Source organism: Alligator sinensis, unplaced genomic scaffold (assembly GCF_000455745.1).
Source record: "Alligator sinensis unplaced genomic scaffold, ASM45574v1 scaffold125_1, whole genome shotgun sequence".
Taxonomy (NCBI): domain Eukaryota; kingdom Metazoa; phylum Chordata; order Crocodylia; family Alligatoridae; genus Alligator; species Alligator sinensis.
The window spans coordinates 1440589-1453102 of NW_005841893.1; the positions used below are offsets into that span (position 1 = coordinate 1440589).

At 40.8% G+C, this 12514-nt stretch overlaps 1 protein-coding gene across 10 annotated transcripts in view; it reads left to right on the forward strand.

Annotated features, from left to right (window-relative positions):
* The window catches only part of AFF1 (AF4/FMR2 family member 1), a 220426-nt gene extending 207921 nt beyond the window's left edge, over positions 1-12505 (forward strand). For 9 of the 10 annotated variants that reach the window (XM_014517138.2, XM_025197255.1, XM_025197253.1 and 6 more), the window contains 5 exons: positions 1578-1649; positions 2205-2298; positions 2410-2453; positions 4544-4770; positions 7860-7981. In XM_014517138.2, coding sequence (XP_014372624.1) covers positions 1578-1649; positions 2205-2298; positions 2410-2453; positions 4544-4770; positions 7860-7981 — 559 coding nt within the window. Of the gene's footprint in view, positions 1-1577; positions 1650-2204; positions 2299-2409; positions 2454-4543; positions 4771-7859 lie in introns of all 10 variants that reach the window. The other variant, XM_006018091.3, reaches the window with a different exon arrangement.
* The last annotated feature ends 9 nt before the right edge of the window (positions 12506-12514 follow it).

Here is a 12514-nt window from a genome sequence, read left to right on the forward strand (position 1 = left end):
GTAGGATGTTTTCACAGCAAAAGCTCCACTTCTTATTTTTTACAAGGGACTCTGTGTGTTACATGAGACTCTCCTTATGATGGATGTGGGTTATCTGGACAAGTTGAAACCTTGTACATAAAGGAGAAAAAAGTCACATATCACTTTCTCCAGATATAGAATGTCAGTGTTAGGTGAATATTTCCCAGACTTAATTCAGCTTCTTTCCTTGAAGCTAGTTGAAGAAGCCATTTTTTTTTCTTTTTTATAACATTTTTGTTAAAATAGTTTCTTGGTTTTTATGAAAAATTGAAAAATATGTCTAAAAAGCTTTGGGTTTTCCTGGTTTCCCTTGAAAACTAGGAATTGAGGTAAAAAAAAACCCAATTTTTTTCACAGCCATCTTTATTTTGGCTACACTACTGAATAAAAATGTCATCTGCTGTATTTCTTTTCTTCCTGCTTTCCAAATTTCCTTCTGTTCTTCACTTTGGCCTTGCTCTTCTTGGTCTTTCACTCAGTCTTCCTTCTATACCTCCTTGAATGCTTGGTGTTCTCTCGGTAGTCCCCTTCTACTTTAATCATTTGTCCAAAAAATTAACTTCTTTCTACTAATGGTGTTAAGGCCTCATCTACCTCCAGTCTTCTCCAACCCCAGTTGTTAGATTTCTTTTTATGGAATTCTCAATATCTTTTGATGTTACTGCATTTGAAATGTTTCTTGTCTCTCTTCAAGGTCCAGCTTTTGAAGTCATAAATATGTCATTTGAAGTCCTGTTTTTTTCCTCAAAGTTGACCTCTCTATTTTTCCAGATCCTTAATAAGTTTACCATGATTAATATCCTTTGAGTATCTGATTTACATGAGTTATATCGATTAATGACTGAACTTTGATTCTTTAACTCACTCAGGCTTTTTTTTCTTCTCCCAGGCTTGGTTGTTGGTTTTTGGTTTTTGCTATGGTCATTGTTTTGTTTTTGAGATATTGAGTCCAGTCACCTCTTGCTGTATGTAATCTATTGACCAAATCCTGTAGTACTTCAGGCAGTTAACTGAGGCAATTAATTATATTGTCTGCTAATAATGGAGGCCCTCCTATAAAGCCTTCCAGTAGTACTTTCTCATTACTATCTTTGCTAGAATGCTGAATAGATGAAGGTGACAGTATGCACTCTTGTCTTACACTTTGTGTGACTGCAAAATACTCTTATGTTACTTTTGCAGCTTCTATAGCTGACTTGATTATGATACAGCTCACACAGTAGCTCAACTAAGTGTGGTAGATATCCCATCTTGAGTATTGATCACCATAACTTATCATGTCCCACTGAATTAAGGACCTTAGTGAAGTAAGAAAAGTATGATAGGTATCTCTTAATTTTACAGATGGAGACATAAACACAGAAGGGTCATGTGACCAGCTGAAGGTCAGACAATGAGTCAGGTGGAGGGCTGGGAGTACCCCTGATTTCCTGGTTTTGTGTCTGATCCAATGGGCTCCACCAGCTTGTCACAAATGTACTGTATCTATGAATTGAGGAACTGCACTTCCTTAGTTGCTGAATATAGCATTCATTTTTCATTTTGGTTCCTTATAGATTTATAATGACATTAAAATCCTTTACGGACTCCTCAGCATCTGCACATGAAAAAATCTTTGCTGTTTTATGGTAAGGGACTTTTTTCTCCACTGCTTGTTTTTATAGCTAAAACAGATTCATTGAAAGACTTTTTGTTTAGTGGGATGAAGGGCTAAGCTCAACTGAAATTGTGCTCATGTGGAAAAAATAGTCAAGTCAGCTCTTACAATTTTTTAAGCTAACTGGAAATATCAGGAGTCAAGAAAGCGTAATTATTTAAATAGAGGGTAGAATGTCATGTGGCTGGTGCAGATTTTTGAGCTGCATAATCAAAACCATAATTGAACATGCTCAAAACAGCTCTAGATATAGGGTATGTTAGGCCCGTAGCACCTGTTGGAAGTTGTGCATTATTTCCCATGATACTGCAGGCATGACCTATAGTCCTATACTATACCTTTTTTTCTTCTGAGGTGATCTTCTCAGAGGCTATTTTTATGAAACCCCTGGGGGAGAAAGTACAAATGTTCTCCAGTTTACAGTAAAGTGTGTGTGTGCACACGTGCATGCTCCTGCTCTGTAAGATTTAATTACTGCTGGAGTAACATATATGTACCGTCGCTGACTCCTTGTTTTTGTTCACAGCATGCGCTGCCAGTCCATTCTGCATATGGCAATGTTTCGTTACAAAAAGGACACTGCAGTAAAGTATTCCCGTATCCTCAATGACCACTTCAAGGTAGAATGCATTGTTTAATCAGTTTCTAAATAGGCAGTGGAAAAGAACTTAGAGTGTCTGGTGTAAATCATTGTCACACCCAAATGTAACTGGCTTCTTTCTTTGCTACAGAGCTCTTCCAGAATCACACAAGCGCCTTCTCCATGTGTTGCAAGGTATGATTTAATTTTTTTATCAAAGTGCCGTCTTGCTTATGGAAACCAGTTGTAGTAGCCTGTATGTTTTTGAGTTGTAGACTTTATTCCAAGGCAGCTGAGTGCACTGCATATCTTCCTGGCTAATAAGCTAAACCAGTGTTCTTAAAGTAGAAGTATTTATCTGCTGCTTATTTCTTTCCTTCCTCTCAGCTTACATGGAGAGATTTATTTTTCTTAGAGATAACATACTTCTGTTGTAAGGTATACAGAACATTATCCTATCAAAGGATCAGGGAAATAAAGACTGTACAGTATGCTTTTAGAGCTTTTAGAGCCCCTCTTATTTTGATCCTTGTCCTGGGTGACTGGATACAGAGGACAGATGAAACCTGTTGGATTTTTCTCCTTTTGCATGCATCTTCCTTTCCCATTGTCCTATTATACCCTCTCTGTAAACCATGCTATATCACTTGTGGTAATGTGTTGAGCTCTAGGTTTTAGCTGGGTTTTTTTTTCCTCATTTGTCCACCTGTTAGAACTTATTTTAATAGGAATCAATGTGTGGCTGATTATTAATGCTTTTTGGTCATTTTTCTATGGCTCTGAGAGTTACTGTAAATGTGGCAACAAAAAGCAACATAAAAGCTACTGCAAAAATTTACACAGAACAATTTTTCAACCAGCTAGCTGTTGAGCTAATGCAAGTACACATGCAAATCAGATATGGCCCAAAGAGCTCAATATGCATCTAAGTGACAGTTCATAAGTAAATATTAGGGGTGTGCGAAGTGGGCAGTATTCGATTCGGATTCAGCCCAATTCAGGGGACAGTGATTCGATTTGCCAATTCGGATCACTGTCGCAATTCAATTCAGCCAAATCTGAATCTGAAGATTTGATTCTGATTCAGAGAATCAGCAATTCAGCCATAGACACGTCTTTAAATGGTTTTTCTACATATCTTGAGGTACCAGGCGTAGCTCATGAATGCTGAGATGGTAGAGCGGCTGGAGCATCCCACAGGAGTGTGGAGGGCAGGGGGGATCCCCCACACGCTTGGCAGTGGACCAGAAGTACTTCTGGTCCACTTCCGGGTCTGCTGCTAAGTGCGTGGGGGACCCCCTCTCCCCTAGCTTGGCGATCCACCACAGGGGGACCTGGGTGTCCCTCCAGACCCAGGAGGCACCAGTCGCTGAGCTGGGGGGCGGGAGGAACCCGGACCTCCAAATCAGGCTGAATCGCCTCCGAATCAAATTAGCGACCAAAGGTTTGTACAGCCCTAGTAAATATGGTGTTTTGTGCACACACAATTTTGGCAACTGCATGCATGAGCTGGATGTCCAGCTACATTCCCCTTTCAGAAAGACTGGTACCGTACATGTTGAGAGAAGCTTTAAAAAATGTAATTGCTCCAACTGCTATCTATCACAGTAGTGTTTATTAGACTGAATACTCCCAAGGTAAGTAATATAAACCCCATTACTTGAGTAATGTAAAATTAGGCCGGATAGAGCAGCGTAAAGCACACCATAAAAATAACCTGGCACCTTCTCTGGAGGATGATCTAGGTGGCCACATAGTATTGTTCCATCACTAGCTTCTGTGCTAAAAGTGGATTTACCAAGTAGTAGCCAGATATATTTTAATACTAACAACCTATAAAAATAGTCCAAAATCCAAAATGGGTGGACCATGCCTGCATGAAGTGGAATTTGTTAGCCAAAACCTTTAAATAACCAAGTTGAGACTTTTTCAGAAGCTTTTGGATCTTCACCATGGGACTTAAGTGGTAGATCAGCACCATCTGATGCCCTTCAGTGGCATCTCAGGTGAGCACCCAGAATCCCAAGTCACTTGGTAAAAACAAGCAAACAAACAAAAAGTAAATACCAAAAAACCTCCAACTTGAATCATAAATACAATTATGCATTTACATAGTGGAACATGCTTCAGCCCTCATGAGCCAGGTGCATATGATACATATACAGTTCTGACTTATGCTCTCACAAGACACCCAGGATCAGACAATATGAGTATCTTGTGGCAAGACATTTCAGTGTTACCTCGCTGTTTCATTTTGTCTCTTTGTTTTCTTTTCTCTTCCTCAGAAGCACAGGCACACCTCCTCTCTCTCCAATGCCCTCACCTGCCAGCTCTGTGGGTTCCCAGCCAGGTTCAAATGCAAGTAACGGTGGCAGCAGTGGCATTGGGTTGTCAATCAGCGTTCCGCATAATATCCCAAGCATAACTTCCTCTTATGTCAACATCACTTCCTACATCCTCTATGCATATGATATTTGGGAACAGGCTGATGCACTAGCCAAGAAGAATAAGGGTAAGATTTCACCTTGGGCTTCTCAGACTGTGTTTGGAGAAGCTTTTTTTTTTTTTAACTTCTAATACCAGGGGCAGCAAACTGTCTTAAAGGGTTTTTTGTTTTGTTTTGTTTTCTTTAAGGGAAACAAGATTAAAGTTACTTTAATGTGTTGGTTGAACACATTTGTTGCCACTGTATGACATTTGTCTCAGTTAGAAGGTCACTTTAGAGACATCACCATTTTGAAAGAAAGGGAGAAAGAACTTCAAAGGGCCAAAAACCAAGTTAGCCCTTTACAGTTGACCTGCAAAATGTTTTGCACTTTACTCTCTCAGCCTATGGATTTGCGATCCATGAAGTCACTTCTGGATTCATCTTTGTCATAAGACCTTTTTCACTTTTTTTTAAATATTAAGAATAGTGGCGTTGACATCCCAAAATCCCTGACTACCCAAGTCCTGCAGTCAGTCATTGTTTGTAGGCCAAGCTCTTGTAAGCAGTGTTCTCTGCTGTCTGACATGCTCTTTACTTCGATATTGCTGGATTTTTATTTAAAGTTAGTACATTGCTGCAGAAGGGGGAAAAGCTCTTGGACCTGGAGCAGCTCAGGTGATAGTCATTCACATAGGTTTTAGAAAATGACTCTTTGAGCTGCAGAGGGCAAAGACGTATGTTCAGACTTGAGGAAAGAATAAAAGAACAGAGTTAGGTAGTTTATTACATTTTTAAGATGTAAAAACATATTGAGTAGTGTAGGCCATAGGCCATTAGAAACATTTAAAGAAAGATTTTTAGATTTAGGTCACCTTTAAATAAAATAGGCGACCTAATAGGTCACTCAGCCCTTGCACCCCAGAATCCAGCCCTATATCACCTTGCACACCCCATGTAGTGCACAGGACCATGGCTTGCCGGGCTCCCTGCAGGCCAGATTACACAGAACCAGGGAGCCAGATCTGGCTGTAAGCTGCAGGTTGAGCACCCCTGATCAGTACTGTACTGTTCAGGATATATTAATAATAATTAAATCTGCTGTTGGCTGTCATCTTAGATCATTTGCATCCACGGCAGCAGTTTCTGTGCAGTTTCTGTACAAAGCTGATTAGAAGTCTTTGGTACAGTGTATATCTACAGTGATAAGCCAGAAAGTGAAGTAGGAATGGTGTAAAACCTGAAAAGAAGTGCAAGAGAAGTCTTGGACAGATTAAGGCCAAACTAAAAATTCACTTAATGCTGGTTTCTTAATGTGAGGGAAATAATCCACAAGTATGCTAAACCGTAAATACTCCCCAGACAATTTATATCCTTGGGACCCAGGCAGACATTACATTTATTGTGTGATTAATGTGTTAATCATGCAACACATTGTAACATGCCACACGTTCATCATCCAATTTATCACATAAACCATAAAAATGGCAACACACCCACAAAGATGTTCCACATTCAACACATCTTTGTGCCCAGTTTCTCACTTTTTGTACTGGCATCAGGTGGCATGGCACAGCTTTATTGTTCGTGCACATGGGCAGAGGTATAGTCGTCATGCAGCCCAGCAACAGATGTTCAAGATCTGGCATGATAGGATACACAATTTTGGGGAACAGGGATAGAATTTTTTAAGATCCCATCACATATGTAAATTAATGTCTGCCAGTGGCTTGACAGAATGATAGTAATATTCATGTAGACCAATGTTTAGACCCTGTAGACCAAGTGAATGATGCAGGGCTGGTCTGCAAGTCAGATAAGGTCCAGCCTGCGAGGATCAGTTCCTGGATTGCTTCCACCTGGCCACAGCTCAATCCCAGCTGGGTAGGGGTGGCACAGGGTCCCGGGGCCCAATCCTAGCCAGTGGGGGAAGCACAGGGCCCGATGTCTCCCCTGTCCAGCTAGGAATAGGCTCCAGGGGCCCCATTCAGCCCCTGCACACCAGGATTAGGCCCCACACTGCCTTGTGCATCCAGTGTAGTGCTCAGGACCACAGCCAGTGGGGCTCTCTGCAGGCCAGATTATGTGGCACCAGGTGGCCAGATCTGGCCCACCAACTACAGATTGAGCACCCATTATGTAGACTGTTCAGGATATAATAATGTTTTAGGAGCCTGTCAGACCTAAATAATTAAGATTACCAATTAAATAAATGGGTGTCAAATGATCTCAGCAGTCTGTGATCTCTACTCGGGTATTAAATTTGAGTGGGGAATGGGAATGACGATAAAATAAACAGGGCACATTATGCCCCCTACCCACCACTGCCCCCCATCTCCAATCCTTTATTCCAGTTAAAGGACCTAAAGAGAACAGAAAATAAAGCATCTCCCTCACTAGTCAAGTTTCACAACATAAGAAGGTCCACAAAGTGTTTAGAATTGGTATTATTCTATCCAATGATTTCTCTTTTGTGGTTACAGTGTTCTAAAGGTCTCCAGCAAGAGAATGGTCCCATAATAGTCCCTGGCCAGCCAACACTATTTAAAAGGCTTAGAAGTTGACTATAGGCTGCCTGTATTTAAGGTTGCCCAGTATTTCCCATTATAAGACCTTAGCTTTGGTTACTTATAACTTTTCAGGTTGTGCAGGCTGAAAATTTCCATGTTGGACTTCTGCCTCAGGCTGTTTTTTCCCAGAATTTCAGATACAGTGTTCGAGTCTTCTCATAACAGGATTGGGGAAAATATACTTAGTTTTTTCCTTCCCTTTGTTAAAAAAAAAAATCCAGTTTGCAGATGTCTAGTGAAGGTTGGTCAGTTTGGCACTGTTCTCAAAAGGTATGTATAAGAGGTCCGATAAAAGGCTGTGCAGGCAACCTCAAATCGGGCATTTTCCTAATCTTTGGCCTGCTTGATTTTGCAACCTCAAATGTTTTGGATTTAATTATATTTTGAGCATATGAGTGAGAGCATGAGAGTGAAGAAGCCTATAAGGTATTAAGTAGGCTGTACACTTATTACGTTTCTCTGTACTACAGTATTGTGTTTTCATGATAAAAGCATTTCTGACAACAAAGTCTATTCTCTCATTTCACTTACTGCACCTCTTTTCCCTTCGGTTGTATTCTCTGTAAAACCAACCAAACATTTTCTTTCTCCTTCCCCTCTTTCCAGAATTTTTTGCTGAACTCAGCGCAGCGGTGTGCAGTCTGGCACTAAACGGTAGTATGACTGAACTGGTACACTACACTAGACAGGGTTTACAGTGGCTGAGACTGGAAACAAATATGCCTTAACTGGTGCTTAAGGTGGTTAATGCCTTGAACTCTTTTGCACTTTGGAAGCCTCAGAAGCAGTCTGGTTGGCCGAATCATTGGATTCAAAGTGCCAGGAAGGGAAATAATACAAGATGGAAGGGATCTGGTTACACTGGAAAACTACTGAACTGTGTTTTTTAGGGTGGCACTTGGCCACCCTGAAGAAAAGAGATGAAGGGAGGCCTCAAGAGATGATGATGCCTTCCTTTACAAGGACAAAGTGCAATGTATTGTCTGAATTGTTCAATGTATTGGTGGTCTACAAACATTTCTATGATGAATAACCAGCAGGACAAAAATCACAAATGAAGAAGTGCCGACAAGAAGGAAATCTGCCTCCAGAAGTAATTATGCAGCATCTCAAAATCTGCAACGGTCACATGCCCAGCATAGTTTAGAGAAATGCCTTTGCAAACAGATGCAGTCTGCAATATGTGTTTTTGTTCCCCATGTCGAGGGGCAGACAGGAGAGAGAGAAACCCTCAACAACACCAAACAGCATTATGTTAAAATGGTTGACAGCAAAGCAATCTGCCTTGCCCACTTTCCAACCATATTTTTTGTGTTTGTGAACCAATGTTGTACTAATAACTCCAGGAATAATTGCCACCACTGCCTTTAATACTGCAATTTCACCTATTAAATCACTGTTGCGCGCACACACACACACACACACACACACACACACACACACACACACACACACACTCTTTTCACTTTGAAACTATCTCAACTATGGTATTACTCAGGTGAGGCCTTGGAAGGCAAACAGTTCAGGTGGGAAAGATAAAGATCAGGGATTAATAGTGCTGCTTTTCTCTGCAAGGAAGGGAGTTCTCACTGAGGATTATCACTGTTGTTTATAGGGTTCAGTGTGGAGGTCATGGGCAGCCAGAATATTTGTGCAGTCGCAACAAACCATTGTTCTAAGTTGCAGACCTCAAAATTGGGAGGAATTACTACTGCTCAGTTGTTCTACCAGGAAATGTTGCCCTTGGATCTTCACACACAACTCAGGAAATACCTGAGGACAGAGTTTGTCACTGAAATATTGTCTCCCGCTTCAGGCAGATGCCCCCTACTTCATTACAAAGCTTATAGGTTGGGTCCAGCACCTCAAAATCTGCTTTCAGGGGAACATGAAAGGGAATAGTGATTCTGTGAGATTTGTAAGCATCTCTTCTTTGCCATAAGTTGCATTCTGAAGTTATAGTGGCCGTAACACTGAAGAATACATCCACAATATTTTTATATCCAGGTAGATACCCCCGTTGCCCAAAGAGTACCTTTTGTGTATGAAAGCAGTCTGCCACCCGTGTATCAAGTAGTGTGCCTTAACCCTCAAGTTCTCTCTAGGAGCACTCAACTGGTGTGAATTGTGATGAATAAGACCATATCCCAAAGGAGTTGTGCTTCTTGATTGTCTTTCCTTATAGGAAGAAAAATTCTTTTTCAGTAAATTAGTTGCTTTTTCCACCTCATGGATGGAAGCATTCACACGTAACATTGAGACGGTCCTATGCATGTGCTGCAGCAATGTGGTATTCCCTCTCCAAGATGCCCATTAGGGTTTAGAGTTTGACTAAAATCAAATACCGCCAAGAAGTCTGAAATTTCTAAGGACCTGCCTCTGACCTGTTTATGACAGGGACAATCTTTTGCAGTGTGAACCAGGAAAACTCCATTTGTAGATGAGAAGTAATGCACTTTCTCAGAGAGTCTGAGTAAATGAAATGCTCTACTTTTACAGGAGCAAGAAAAAAGACTTTACATTCTCTGCCTGCACAAGACCTGCTGTAACCTTTCTGCATTTGTCCTTTTGCCCCCTTGATTAGTTCATTTCAGGCATAAGTCCACCTACCCAGCGGAAGCTAGCTCTGCATCTCTTCCACCAGTTTAATTAATGGAATTACATGTACCTGAATAAACCTTGCGGAAGGAATACCACACTCGGAGATTGAGTTAAATTTTATCCTCAGACAGCGTGGGGAGGAAAACAGAACTGAAGTCCTTGTAGATCTACTCTTTTAGAGCCTGCATACTGACATGAAATGCTCTTCCTGTTTGTCTTGGAATGAAGCTGGTTGCAGTCTCCCAGTTGAGGAGGGACAAAGAAAGACCTATTGCTTAGCAAAGGCTTTCCACTTCCATCCAAGTTAAGATTCCATTTGGGAATTTGGAAGAAATGCAAAAGTATGGGGGTAGATTTAAGGACAGAGGTGGATTTGGATTTATCATGGGGTTTCTAGATGGCCCCACAAGGCCCTTCACCCTCCCCTTTTCTTAAAATCAGGCTCAGTTTAGGTTCTTCCTTCTAATTCTGCCTCTTGCATCGCATTATGCCTATCCATGTCAGATTCCACATGAAATAGTCCAGCTCATCAGGAAGCAGTTTTCAGTCATACATTGCGCTTTTATGTGCCACTCTGGTTCTGACTGCCCTCTGGGCTTCTTCTGGATCAAGTGGCCTTCCCTTCCCTGACCCACTTATTTGAGCACTTTATTACTCTTCCCCTCAGGAAAGCCAGCTAGAGGGAATGGGCAAGCAAAGTCCTTGTCAAAAAGATCCCGGTAATGCAGATGCACTGTTGGTTTTTTGCTGCCTTACAGGATTATTCATGAACAGTAGAGTAAAATAATGTGGCATCTAAGTCCTGTAATAGAGTTTGAATTGTCCTTAGTGAAGTGAGTTGCAAAATTCACATTTACCTTGATGGGAACAATATTGGGCCCATAGTCAATTCATCACATACACTGTGGTTTATTTTCAGTCTTTCATTTTGTAAGTGGAGAGTGGTGTATAGGGATCATCTGTAAGCTACAAACCAGAAAGCTGCATTCTATTTTTGCCCTTTGAAGGGACTGTATAAATACTAAAGAAGAAATACCCCCATGCTCCAAACTACATCCAGTCTGAGGCCAGCTGAATTCAAGGGGAAGATTCCTGTTGACTCTGGATCAAGCGCTTAAAAGGGGGGTGGGGAATTAAATATCATTTGCCATTTTAGAAAACAGGTGGTGGCTGAGCCCTGCAAGGAAAGGAGAGAAGGGAGCTGTGGTAGACAAGCAGCTTCCTTTGCAGGCAATATTTATTTAGAATTAATTAATGTATTTAAATCATGAAATGTTCTATTTCAAAGATGCCATTATTTAATAGTGTGAAAGCCCCATTCATGCTGGAGCCATGCATCTCTTCTGTAGTTGAAAGTCAAAGTTTGATGGGAATGTTGTTTTTAAAGGCAAAGCCCTTGTTCTTGTTTTTGTCTTCTCCTTTCCCCCTTGGTTCCCATTATAAATCTGTACATTTTAAATTTATTCTGGGGCATTTTTTCATCTTCTAATAACATTTATTTTCCTGCCCTGTGTGTGATGAATTTTCAGACTGATTGATTTCATTCATGTGGGGTAATAAAATAAACATGAAATGACATAGCCTGTTCATTGAGTTGCTAGAAGAGTCATTATGGCCTTTTGTAGAGAAAATAGTTTTTTTGCAGTCTTTCTCTCTCTCTCTCTCTCTCTTTGCATAGTGATGATGATTTTTGTTTCTAATTTATTTAAGTGTAGCTTGCTGTAAGTGAAAATGCTCTTTTGAGTTCCTTCCATATTTGAAATGTATTGCCATTTTGCTTTGGTAAAGAACCTTTGACTTGAAGTTCAAAGGTTCTGTGTGGCTAGAGAGTTGCAACATGTAGACATCAACCTTGCTTCCTAAAGACATGAATGCTGGGGACTTTGTGACAAGTTGGAGCAAACCAGCATTTAACATGCAGTAATAGCCCACAGTCATTTTCCTTGTAATAAATGAGTTGAGAAAGCAATAATACCAAGTCTGGAATACACAGGTCATGAACACTGTATTTTCTCTCTCTCAGAATGTCCCGAATAAGATGCACACCTTGTTTTTGAAAGGCAGAAAGAAAAAGAGCTTTCCTCTCCCCCCTGCAGGGGCAGAAACTGCTATTGCCATATTTCCCCGCTTATGGTGTACACCCCAATTTCCAGCAGCTGAATTTTGGGGGAAATGGTGCATGTTGTCTGTGAGAAAATATACTATGTTACAAGGCATGATGTGGGAGGAAGCACTGGTTAGCTGTATTGTATCATTGCATCATATCTTTAAAACACTGTTTTTGGGAGGAGAAATCTGCCCTTCTCCAATCAGGTTTTATGATGCCATCTTATGATCCCCAGCATCAGCTTTTCACTGCATGCCCAGAGTGCTCACTCAGATGTCATTGTCTGTTAATGACGCACCTCCTTACTGATTCTGGGTTACAGTTATTTTCCATGGCCTTACTCCATTTTTGGTCATATGGTCATATTGGATTTTTCTCCCCTTCGATTTAGGATTAAAAATGTAATCCTTCCTTGGAAGAAGGATTTCACGTATCTGTATGCACTATTGTGAGAACTCATGTATAATTCAGGCCCTGTATGCAACTGTCATTGCAACTAAAAGAGCATTTCCTAATGGTGAACACCTTTTTTATGTATTATGTCAAATGTGAT